The 13,562-nt window shown below is 38.1% G+C and overlaps 1 protein-coding gene across 3 annotated transcripts in view; it reads right to left on the bottom strand.

Annotated features, from left to right (window-relative positions):
• The window catches only part of CDC14A (cell division cycle 14A), a 179,762-nt gene that overhangs the window by 21,137 nt on the left and 145,063 nt on the right, over window positions 1-13,562 (bottom strand). For all 3 annotated transcript variants that reach the window (XM_060085671.1, XM_060085670.1, XM_060085672.1), the window contains 2 exons: window positions 2,387-2,502; window positions 533-580 (listed from right to left, as the gene is read on the bottom strand). In XM_060085671.1, coding sequence (XP_059941654.1) covers window positions 533-580; window positions 2,387-2,502 — 164 coding nt within the window. The remainder of the gene's footprint in view (window positions 1-532; window positions 581-2,386; window positions 2,503-13,562) is intronic.

The raw sequence follows: 13,562 nt of genomic DNA, 5'->3' as shown, positions 1-13,562 counted from the left end.
ATTTCTATGGCCCTCACCAAGACCTACCCTGGATCCTGGTACCACTTAGACCACCAGGGAGTGTTCGGGGAACATTTTTCCAGAGAAAAACACTAATGTTTCCTCCTCAAATGGAGAATAAGGAAGGAAATAAAACTAGAAAACAAAGGAAGGGAACAAATACATGCAAAAATAGGAGGAAAGAAGAGTAACAGAAATTTTTAAAATTCAAGGCAAAATCTATCACTGGCTTGAAAGGCATGTTGCAGAGCCACTGTAGTTTATTGGAGATCCCACCATGCACTGGGCACACCGAGTACACTGGCATCATTCCCACAGCCATACGGCCCTGTAGACACCTCAGGAAAATAACTTTTTTTCATGGTGAGCATTAAATATAAAGCATATTGTAACAATCTAGAACAGAAGGGAAGGAATTTTAAAAGTGAAGAGCTGTGGGCAGTTTATTTCTATGGGCTTAAGGGTTGGGAAATGTATCTAAAGGGTAGCATTTGTTTATAAGCTACTGGAAATTCAACCTGGTTGACAGTACCTGGAAGGCTGGGACACTGCTCTTGGATGCCCTTTCATATCCTCCAACCTACAGAAACCAAAGACAAATGTTCACACAACACCAGGGTCACACATTTAAGCCAAGACCAAAAGTCACATCATCTGGAGTCAGACCAGCAAAATTATTAAATGGGCAAGAGGGAAAAACCTTGCAAATGGATATTAATATTTATTCACTTTATAAAATAAATCCTAGAACCAGCAGGAAATCTATTTTAGTCATTTTGTTTCCTCTTCAATTTCATTTACAGCAAAATGCTTTTTCAGCAGAAGGTGGTATTGCATCTACTCAGGTTAAAAATGTTTGATCATGGTGCCATGATGCTGTTAAGAAAAACTAAATTCCAAAAAATGAGAAAATTTCTGAGGATAAAAAGAAAAAGAAAAACACCATGTTGGAACGAGCCTTCTAAAGTTTGTGTAGTGAAGATTCTCTTGCTTCTTTCACCTTTTTATTTGCCAAGTTACACCCCAACTTACCCTTTCCTCCCCCTTATGATTTCTTAAAAATCAAATATAAATCTGTTTGAAGTTAATTTTAATCAATATAATGCAATTTCTTAGAGTTTCAAACAAAAAATGGTGAATAAAAAAGATTGGTAAACTGATCTTGAAGAAACTTCCACTGACTTAGACAATATATATAGTGAAAAGAGCATGAACTTTGAACAGTGCTGGGTTTGAATAACAGCTAGGGAGTGATTTAACCTCTCTGACCTCAAGCAACCAACACAAATGTGGGTAATGGTGCACACCTTTTGTGTTAACTCAGTTAATCCTCATGTCCAAACTAGGCACCTAACAAGATTCCTGGCCCATAGCAGCTGCTCAGTAAATGGTACTTTTCCTTAATTTCCTAGTGGTAGTTGGTGATTATTACTAAGTACCAAACTTGCTATCCCGCCTTTCCATTTTACTATAGAAAACAATCACCTCAACTTTGAGCTATATGAACCTTCATTTTTTCAGGGCAGGAAACCAGTACCCAAAGCACAGATAATGGTATGACCAGACCCAACCTGACTTAAGTGTTATAATCCTCCCAGATAATACATGAAACTAAATTCCCTGTGAGGAGTCTGTTTGACATTTATCATACTAGCAAAACATCTCTCTTGCTATGCATTTCTCTCACTTAAAAATCAGAGGAAAGTAGCCACTTCTGGTTATATTCATTTGTGGACTTGCCATTCCTTACATTACAATAAAGAATCTTGATATTTACAGATTTTTGTACCTACATTGATTCTGAAGTCTTTTTTTTTTCACTTAATCTGAATTACCGGAAGATTTCAAAGGTTGTGGTCAGAAGTTAAGTCCCATCAATTGATTCTGATGAGTAATTTCAGACCTCCAAACCAAGATGGTTTATAACTTTACAGGCAAGAATTGTTTATTCAATTCTCAAAAATAGAAAGTAAGGCTAAGGAGTTAGGATATAACAAAAGCTTGGCATACTATACTTATCTGCACACTCTAGTTTAAATACAAATGCTTGGCACATCTGCGAGAATTCACCATAGGACAGGAAAGCCATTCACAGGAGAAGAGTCCATTCCAAGTGGAATTTTGAAGAGTGCCAGAGACAACCAACTGCTTAGCAGTTTAAAGTGGAATTCCAGAGATTAAGATGCAGCAGCTGCTTTCAATAAGCTTCTAAAATTTAGCTACTCCCCGCAGTGATAAAATAATAAAAAAATGACACAAAATAGTAATAAACCAAAAAATGAGAGGTAAACATAGTACTTGTAGAATGCTATTCAAAAGAGAAGATTAAATATTCTATCCACAAATGGAGGCACAATATAAATTTAAAAGTTTCAAATAGATCTACCTAAATGCACAAGATGGTGAGGAGCGTGGCTGTCTCTGACTTTTTAAGGCACGTAGTTTGTCTCCCTGGGTTATATTATTTTTCATTTCCACATCTTCATCCTCTTCTAAATTATTCTGGAAAAAAATTCATGTTCCACAGAAAGGTCATTATGAATAATTCTACTTTATATAGATTTCTTAACAGTTTATGGATTATCTCGGTATATGGATATGTTTTATACAGATTATCTTAAATAGCTTTAACACACTATGAATTCAGCATTGGCCACATATATACTAAAGAACACTGGACTAATCACCAATTAAATATACGGATCAAATTCCAAAACAAAGAAGCATGGGTATGGATGTGGTAGAATTTATTAAAAGGAGCTCTGTTACAATGGACCACAACCATGGAGACTTTCTTGCAGACAAAATCATGCTTTTGAATATAGCTTAGACATAGGTTGGCTCAATAGGTACAGTACAAATATTTTTCCAGAAGCTACCAGCACCCATCACTGAAAATTCCATAACTTGTTTACATAAGTGAAAGATAAAACAATTTAGGATATCTATACAGTAACTTATTAACATCATTTAACACTATTAAAAGCACTCAAGATTTTTCCAAGCTTACTAGACTGGGAAAGTGTGTTTCCTGATAAAACAAGTCTTGTAGTTGGAAAAATATATATAAGAACCACACCAGGTTTTTTTTTGCATATCAGCTCACATTTAATTCTCACAACCCAGGGAGCGGTGGTGGGGAGGGCACCATTACCCTTAATTTAAAGATGAAAAAAGGAGGTTCTTGTGGAAGATAAGACTATTGCCCAAGCTCCCCTAAACTCTTCATGACAGAGCTATGATTTTAAAATCAGATTTCTTGTCCTCATATACAATGTTCTTTCTAAAATATATGCCACAGCACACTAACATTCCACCATAAAGATTGTATTTTGTATTTTTCCTCACCTGAAAAAAATCAAAAGGTTTGAATTTGCTAAGATCATTTCTAGCCATAAGAGTCTCCTCTCGGGCTTCCCTGGTGGCGCAGTGGTTGAGCGTCTGCCTGCCGATGCAGAGGACACAGGTTCGCGCCCCGGTCTGGGAAGATCCCACATGCCGCGGAGCGGCTTCGCCACTGAGCCTGAGCCATGGCCACCGAGCCTGAGTCATGGCCGCTGAGCCTGTGCGTCCGGAGCCCGTGCTCCGCAACGGGAGAGGCCACAGCGGTGAGAGGCCCACATACCGCAAAAAAAAAAAAAAAAAAAAAAAAAGTCTCCTCTCTTCTTTAAAGCTAGAAGTCTTATTTGATGAAGAATGTACAAAAACGCACTTCCCTCAGTGACATTTTAGTCATTTTTGACAACCATTCCTGAATCAAAACACTTTTTTGTTCCTTGCCATCTATTTTGGGGTCCATGGATTCATCTGGGGCTCAGTAGGCATGTCCTGGGCAAAAAGACCACACCTCACTACTACAGCTCTGATTTAAAAAAAAAAAAGACATACAAAATACACAGCTAATAGAAAAGAAAAAGAAATGAAGATGAAAGCTTCCCAGAGGAGACAATCCCTTAGCTGAGTCTTAAAGAATGAGTACAAGTGAAGCAAGCCAAACCAAGATCACAGGAAGGGCCATGCTGGCAAAGAACACCAATTTAACAGTCACAGGATCATGGAACCTCAAAGGCAGGGGGTTCTCTTAGAGTCATTAAGAGATGTCCACCTATAAAGTCCCGAGGAATCAATTATATCATTCATCTTTGTCCATACAATCCCAGTGGGGGGAAATCTACTACCACCCAAGGAAGCCTGCAGGAACAGAAATCAGGCAGTCCTGAAGGCTAGGCTTGCAAGCAAGATAGTACACCTGAGAAGTTGAGCTTAGCTTCATCTAGCACCCAACATACTGGGTTGGTAGCAGTTACTTGTGCCTGATAGAAGGACAAGCACATAGCCAAGAGGCTCCAAAATATGAGGGGGTATCAAGAAGTATATAAGCCTTCATAAGATTGGCAAGGAGAGCTTCTTGAAGGTCTGACTGGATCCACACCACAATCAGTTTCACTGTCTAATGAGTGCCTTAGTGAGAAAGCCAGGAAAGCATGTTTGTCTATTCAACTAGGAGGATCTTTGTGTTCCCAGCTCTAAAATGCCTTCAAAATTCTAAGGAAAAGTAATTCTCAACTTGAAATTGCAATATTCAACCTATCTGTCAAGTGTAAAAGTAGAACAAAAGTACAAAAATTTACCTCCCTGACAATCTTTCTGCGAAAACTATTATAGGATATGCTTCAGGAGAAGGAAAGAAGACAACATGAGATCCGGGAAAATTAGGGATCCAACTGAGAAGTGTGAAGAGAAGGCCTTGGGTCAGAACTCTATATTTGGGCTGTAGAACAATTAGTCCAGGTTGGAAGGCAGAAGTGTCTTCAGGAAAACAACGGACTTGGTAAGATTTTTTTGCTGTGTTGAGATTTTGAAAAATTTTTAAATTGCTTGGCACAATTTGGGGAAGGGGGGAGAGTAGCATTCTCTTTTCCCAGATATATAGAAAATTATACAAATAAAAAGAGCAAATAACTCTAGGGGAAAAAAAGGAGCTTCAACAAAGAAATCAGTCATAGTGGGCTACTAAGCTCAACAGTGAGCAATATTCACATAGTAATAATGTATACATTATTTGGGTTTAATCAAAAATTATAATATAGCTATATTGGGAAGCCAGGGGAAGTAGAGGCGATAGCAAGGTAGGAGAACTAATCCTATCTACCATAATCAGCAGACAATAGAAAAATGTCCGAAATTGATAAGCTTTTAAAAGTAGCATTATAGCAAGATATTTAGACATTTGGCAGTGAAAATATTAGTATAATTTGCTTACAAGTTTCTCCCGTTTGAGAATGGGTCTGGGGATACAGAAAGGTGGGATGGGGAACTGATTTTTTATCAGAATTCAATATTTCTGATATTTCTAAAACTGTGGTCATATATTATTTTCTAAAATAAAAATTAATTTTAAAATATACAGCTAAAGAAAGTAACAGTATATTTATATTATAGTTATTTTACATGTGTTTATTTCTCCCACTTTATTGTAAACCTTAAAGGTGAAAATTTTTTAAATTATAATACATTTCAAACATGTAGAAAACAACAAAATGATGTAACAGCCAGCCATGTACCTAACTACCCAGAATTAATATATTTTTTCTTAAGCTCCTTAAGGAGTTTACTTAGGTACACTGGCTCTCAAAGAAAAAGAAAACATTATATATTAAGTCCCAGCTCTCAACCTCTGGAGAAGGAAACCATGTCTTTTCCAAAGAAAAAATATATATATTTTACCATATAATACTTGTTTGTCATAGGTACCAACAAACTACAGAAAAGAGATTAAAAAAATTAAAGCCACCTACATACTTACCATCAAAAATAAAACACATTAGCATTCTGTCATATAGTCTTCCAGACTTTCCCCTGTGCTATACATACCCCACCGACACATTTCTTCCTCTCAAAAGGAGGTTGAATTATACATGCTGCTTTGTAACCTACTTTTTCACTTAAATATACTACAGAAGTGTTTCAGGGTAAATTTTTAAAACCTTCTGCATTATCATGTTTTATGGCTCCATAAAATTCCATTGTCGAGATGTATCAAATTTTATATATTTTGCCCTAAGTCAGGCTGTTTGCTGCCTTTCATCACTATAAACAGTTCCAACAAACATCCTTCTATAAACACATGGTTTCTGAACGCTGTCCTATTATTATTGCCTTAAGATAAATGCGTAGAACTGGAATTGCTAGATTAAAGTCTCCTGCTACATGTTATCAAACCGCCCTCCAGAAAGGCTACACCATTTTAAACTCCAACTAGCGATGTTTAAGAGCTTATTAATCCCCAAACCCTTACTAATACTGCATACATTTCTTTAATCTCATATAAGTTGATAGGCATAAATAGCATCTGTGTTTCTTTCATTCCTAGAGAAGTAGCACATTTTTTTAATATTTACCAACCATAAGGGCCCCCATTTTGTTTTATTTGTGTACATGGAGTTTTCACATTGATTTTTTTTTATAAATTTATTTATTTTCTTTATTTATTTTTGGGTGCATTGGGTCTTCGTTGCCCTGCACGGGCTTTCTCTAGTTGAGGCAAGCAGGGGCTACTCTCCGTTGTGGTGTGCGGTCTTCTCATTGCGGTAGCTTCTCTTGTGGAGCACAGGCTCTAGGCGTGTGGGCTCAGTAGTTGTGGCACGCAGGCTCAGTAGTTGTGGCTCGCGGGCTCTAGAGCACAGGCTCAGTAGCTGTGGCACACGGGCTTACTTGCTCCACGGCATGTGGGATCTTCCCGGACCAGGGCTCGAACCCGTGTCCCCTGCATTGGCAGATGGATTCTTAACCACTGAGCCACCAGGGAAGCCGCACATTGATTTCTTAAGAGTTCTTTACATTAAAATTAAAAAAAACTTTCATTTGAATGTGTTGTAACTATTTCCTCCCAGTTGATTAATGTGAGGAGAATAACTCAGAGAGATCAAGACTGGGGGCCGGGGGCACAGCAGTGGTCTGGTGAGAGATGACAGATTGGATTAAGGTAGGAGAAACTGCCTGGAACTCAGGACCTGGGGAAGGAGGAGGGAGGGGAAAAGATCTGGACACACAGTATAGGTCTGAAAAAAATCTGGTAAAATATAAATCATGGGTTGTTTTGCGTCAACCTATCTCCCCTTATTTTATTTCTGTAGCTATTGTAAGAAGTTTTAGCCATTTTTAGGACTAAGAATATAAACTATATGAGTTATAAAATTCTTAGTAAATGATTAACAGCCTTCAAACTCTTGACAAAAATAGTTATATACAATGTTATTCAAAACACATTTAAATTACAAAATTAAGAAACAAAAAGCCCCACACACCTACGGTCAATTAATCTTTGACAAAGGAGGCAAGAATATACAATGGGAAAGAGACAGTCTCTTCAGCAAGTGGTACTGGAAAAGTTGGATAGCCGTGTGTAAATCAATGAACACACCCTCTCACCACACACAAAAATAAACTCAAAATGGCTTAAAGACTTAAACATAAGACAGGACACCATAAAACTCCTAGAAGAGATCATAGGCAAAACATTCTCTGACAGAAATCATACCAATGTTTTCTTAGATCAGTCTCCCGAGGCAACAGAAATAAAAACAAAAATAAACAAGTGGGACCTAATCAAACTTACAAGCTTTTGCACAGCAAAGGAAACCATAAAAAGAAAAGTCAACCTACAGAATGGGAGAAAACATTTGCAAATGATGCAACCAACATGGGCTTAATTTCCAAAATACACAGCTCATACAACTCAACAACAAAAAAAACAACCCAATCGAAAAATGGACAGAAGACCCAAATACACATTTCTCCAAAGAAGAAATACAGATGGCCAATAGGCACAGGAAAAGGTGCTCAACATCACTAATTATTAGAGAAATGCAAATCAAAACTACAATGAGGTTCCACCTCACACTGGTCAGAATGGTCAGAATGACCATCATTAAAAAGTCTACAAATAACAAATGCTAGAGAGGATGTGGAACAGGGAACCCTCCTACACTGTTGGTGAGAATGTAAGTTGGTGCAGCCACTGTGGAAAACAGTATGGAGGTTCCTCAGAAAACTAAAAATAGAATTACCATATGATCCAGCGATCCCACTCCTGGGCATATATCAACAAAACTATAATTCAAAAAGATACATGCACCCCTATGTTCATAGTAGCACTATTCACAATAGCCAAGACATGGAAACAACCTAGATGTCCATCAACAGATGAATGAATAAAGAAAATGTGGTACATATATACATGGAATACTACTCAGTCATAAAAAAGAACAAAATAATGCCATTTGCAGCAACATGGATGCAACTAGAGATTATCACACTAAATGAAGTAAGTCAGAAAGAGAAAGACAAATACCATATGATATCACTTATGTGTGGAATCTAAAATGTGACACAAATGAACCTATCTGTGAAACAGAAACACACTCACAGACATAGAGAACAGACTGGTGGTTGCCAAGTGGGAGGGGGTTGGGGGAGGGATGGAATGGGAAGTTGGGGTTAGCAGATGCAAGCTTTTATATATAGAATGGATAAACAATGAGGTCCTACTGTATAGCACTGTATATATTCAATATCCTATGATAAACCATAATAGAAAAGAATATTAAAAAAAGAATATATATATATATATATATATATAACTGAATCACTTTGCTGTACAGCAGAAATTAACACAACATTGTAAATCAACTATACTTCAATAAAAAGTATTTTTATTTTTTTATTTTTTATTTTATTTTATTTTTTTTTTTGCTGTACGCGGGCCTCTCACTGTTGTGGCCTCTCCCGTTGCGGAGCACAGGCTCCGGACGCGCAGGCTCAGCGGCCATGGCTCACGGGCCCAGCCGCTCCGCGGCATATGGGATCCTCCCAGACCGGGGCACGAACCCGTATCCCCTGCATCGGCAGGCGGACTCTCAACCACTGCGCCACCAGGGAGGCCCTAAAAAGTATTTTTCAAAAAAAGAAAAAAAAACTATAGAGAAGAGGACTTTGGTCTCCTGGAATCCTGAATAAGACATGCAGACAGGAATGTAACCAACCCCTGTATTTATTAGGGCACTTATAACATATACTAGGTCACAAGCGCCTGTGTGGGGAAAAGTATATTAGAAAATAGAGTTCCATTTGTCATGAGGCATAAATCAATCCCAAGAACTGGTGGACCGAGGGCAGTTTGAAGATGTTTCTCATCAGGTACTGTTATACCACATTCCTTATATCAAATTCATTCCTCATGATGACTAACAATGAACAAAGTCACAACGATAAATGCCGAGAATCTAACCTAGGCCTCCGTGTGCTCTTGGGCTCCAGCCCCTTTCCCCAGAGTCCCAGTGCAGCCCCCCTCTTGCTCTCAGCTACTCTGGAAGCAGCAGATCCCCTGAAACAAAGCCACACGATTGCTGGCAATGGTGAAGAAGCCTAGTTCAGGGAAGACCCTGATATCTTGGCTCCCCCAAGGACAGGGGTCTGTTCTCAGACCCCCTGTTGCCCTCTGGAGGGTCTGAGCATCAGTGCGTTTTCTTTTGGATACAAGCCTGCCCTACATAAAGATAGGAAAATAAGAGCCAACTAAAACACATAAAGAAGGAGCAGTTTTACAGATATTGTTATTTATAGGTGACAGTCTAGCTAAAGAACAAATAGCATAAAATATGAATATGTATTTTATTCCACTAGTTGTTCTCTATATGCAGACAAGATGAAAACCAAAATCAAATAAATTAAATTGTGCCCATAGATTTCAGTTGGATAAATTACTGACCAACACATTAATAATTTATTAATGTTACCATTAATAAAATGGTAACAGAGAAAACTACTAGGGAGGCCATTGTGTATGCCATTAAGAAAAGATGAAATATAGCACACTATGGAATAAAGATGGAAGAGTTATAATAGAAAAATTACATAAAAGGAGAGTTTGAAATAGAAACAAGTAAAAATAGAAGTCTAAGGACTGAAAGAAAAAGACAAAAATGGAATTTTTAGCAGATTTAAATGATTTGGCAAGGAAAAATGACTGGGTCATCTCTAAAATTCTTTTCATCTCTCAGATGTTAAACCTATGAGATGTAAAAGTTGGAAAAAGGCAAAGAGGTCATCTTCATAAGTTGTTTCTGATCAATAAAATGTTTGGATTTATCAGAGCTCCCCAAATTCGTCTCCTCTTCCTTTTCCCTTTCACTGGTTCAGACCTCTGTCACCCGGACCACTGCTTCATAACCAACTCCTTGGCCTTCCACCCGGGGCCACACACAGACACCAGCACCCCTTCCACAGCACAGCCAGGGTGAGCTCCTCAAAGGGTGAATCTGTGTACTGTCACTCCCCTTACTGATAGCCTCTGGTGGATCCCAGTGGCTTTCAGATTGGACCTGGAATGCCTTAGGGGGCCTAAGAGTGGAAAGAAAGGTGCTTAAAAGTAGGGCCTTAGAGATTTAATTTGTACTTCATAGATTTTTTTTTTAAGATGTACCCTGCTCATGGGCAAAGGATTTTATAAATCATGGTAACTCAATGATGTAATTAAAACACCACACTCTTATTTACCTGATTGTCAATTAATGTGAACATGGCTAAACATCAGCAGCACTTGTATCTAATTAATATCTCTAACTCAAGAGTACATACTGACTGATGTGCTAATACTGAACTATCACCCTAGAGTAGGAAAAGGATAAAAACAATTGCAATTCCAGGAGAAATTTATTAGGACACGTTGGCTAAGGTTATGTCCAAAATGACTGTATGCAATGTACTAGAGCCACAGAGAGGACCCAGTGGAGAGGCAGCATAGTACAGTGAGAGGCCTCAGGGTCAGAGGCCAACTCTGGAGCCAGAGTGCCTAAGTTCAAATGACAACTCCACTCTGTACTTTGTGATCTTGGGCAGGCAGCTTAACTTCCTCTACCTCAGCTATGTCATCTGTGGAATGGACCTAGTAAAGGTGCCTATTTCCTATAGCTCTTCTAGGGCCTAAAATTAATCCATGTAATAAAGTGCTTAGGACAGTGCCGGGCACATAGTAGGTGCTATTTAGGTGGTTGTTGTTGCCCTGTAAGCTCCTCATTTAACTCCTTATACATCTGGCACTTTAAATAAAGTGCATTAGATTCCATTTAAAGCCATTTTTTAATAACCCCAATACAGAATGGATCCTAAGCCCACTCAGTGTCAAAATGAGCACTTATTGCTGGTACTATTTTATATTTGAGCATATGCTACCCTTGGATAGCTTGGATTATTACCAGTTTCATGTCTGTATTCTTGTTTGTTTTCTGTGAAACTGTCAGTCTTCATTCATTCAGGTAATATTTACAAAGGCCCTGTGGGCTAGGAATAGACTTATGATGAGGGCAGATAGAAGCCTCCATCCTTACAAAGCGTATTGCCCAGCAAGGAAGGTGAGGTAAGGATCATGGAGGAAAAGGACAGTGCAAGGCAGGGGCATGAAGCAGGGAGCCCACTCCAGACTCACAGGATGGGCTGTGTACATTTCATAGTTCTTAGCCCAGCACTGAAGACCAGGTTCAATAAAGGAAAAGCCTCTATTTTTAAAAGATTTCTCATAACTCTAATCAGGCAAAGAGAATTCATTAAAGCCACAACCTACTCCATTACTATGGCCTGAATCATTCTGGTTCATACTTTTGATTATTTTCCTTTTACCCACCCCATAAGCACTGAAAAACTATACATTCAAGCTCCCCAAATCAGGTAACTACGGAGCTTCCCAAGCTTCCTAATAACCAATCACAGGAAAATTCCTGTAGGCATAGAAATCCAAAAATAATTTGCTATCTTTGCTTTTAATTTGACTTTTAAAAAAAACAACCTCTAGAAGAACACTGGCTTTTTGCACTTTCTCTGTATATAAACTAAATAAATCCAGAATTTCCATGGGCTTCTATCCTGAACATTGGTATAGAACTTGAAACATTAAAACCCTTGCAGCATTCTTGACGTATTTTCCCAATTGGAATTCACAAGAATGATAAAGAAATCACTAACTCTGTTACACTCACTTGAGTAAACTAACTCCCCATATTCATGGAGACAGCACCAGATAAGCATAGCAATAAAAAAGCTCAGAATCAGAAGAGGTACTTGCACAAAGCAACACCTAACTATAAAGTCGTCCAAAACCCATAGGTATGTCACTGTCTACAATCTTAAGCACACCATCATTCTCTAGTATTTCTGAACTCTTTCATTTCTGTCTTCTAATTTCAAAAATAATAGCACTTCTGAATGAGAGCTAAGTAATTAATTTGGGGGTGGGAAATAGGAAGGAAGTAAAACAGCCAACATCTGAATATATGCTCATATTTAAAACTGACTTATTTTAAATTTCAATCATATTGCATTCATCACCCTTCCAGTGATAAATAAATGTTAATTAGTCTCAAGTTCAACAAATTGGGATCTAAAAAAGTATAAGAATGAAATGTTCTAACTACCAGATGTTAATTTAATACACATTATTATATAAGAAGCATTATGTTCCTGCAAGATAAATATATTTCTCAGATAGATGGATGGGTTTCACATGTGCCTCTTCAGAGGTCATAACTCAAAAGCCTTATTTACTTGAACTCAAACCTGGGGAGGAAATGCTGACCAGAGCAACAAAGTGTTCTTGTTTAGCTACATTATCTCATTAAAATGTCAGTCCAGATCCTTTTTGTTTGCTTTGAAAAGGCCAAACCATAACACAGAGACAAGAAAAGGTCTACAAAGGCTCTGAACATCAACACGACCTTGGCTAATAAGATTTACACTTGGTCAGGACAGATGACTCAAACCAGTAAACTTAGCCACTTCATCAGTGGCTGTCCTGGAGAACATACCACAGGGTTGAAAACTCAGTTCCTCCAGCAGTCCCCATCCTTCCTCTTGAAGAAAACACTCCCTATCTCCAGGCACTCTTGTAATCTTTCCTGGTGAAAAAAAATCTGTTTGGGATGCCAATTGTTGACCTAACAGAGCTATGATGCATTCTTTCCATCCTTGAGAGCTAAGCTTGTTCAAGGTCCTTGTCCATGTCTAATGGGTCACTGCCTAATTGAATGTAAATCTACACTTGCTGCTTAAATATTTGAATAGCTTTTTTGCCCCTTTAGTGACATAAAAATATAAATATAAGCTAGGTGCTTAGCTTCACCTCAGGCATATTGTGGTAGAAAGAGCTAAACTAGGAGTTAGACTACCAGCTCTTAAGGTGGCCCCACTACTTGAAAACTCTGTAACCTTGAGCAAATAAAAAATTTTGTGTGACCCGGGTTTCTGATCCACACAAGAGAGGAAACTAGAACAAATTCTTTCAAGGTCGCTTCTAGCTCCAAAAATGCCCATGATCTTAATTCTTAGTGAATCACTACCATTTTTATTGAGGTAGCAGGTGTACTAGAAAAAAATACAGATTTGAAATCAGGTAGACCTGGACTGAATCATGTTTCTGAAACTGAGATTAGAACTTCTCTAATATTCAATTTCCTTATTATAAAATAGAGATAATATTGCCTAACTCACCAGGTAGTTATGGAGATTAAATC

The sequence above is a fragment of the Mesoplodon densirostris genome, chromosome 2 (assembly GCF_025265405.1).
Source record: "Mesoplodon densirostris isolate mMesDen1 chromosome 2, mMesDen1 primary haplotype, whole genome shotgun sequence".
Taxonomy (NCBI): domain Eukaryota; kingdom Metazoa; phylum Chordata; class Mammalia; order Artiodactyla; family Ziphiidae; genus Mesoplodon; species Mesoplodon densirostris.
The sequence above is the reverse complement of the archived record's forward strand: the minus strand, read 5'-3'. Positions and strand labels throughout refer to the sequence as shown.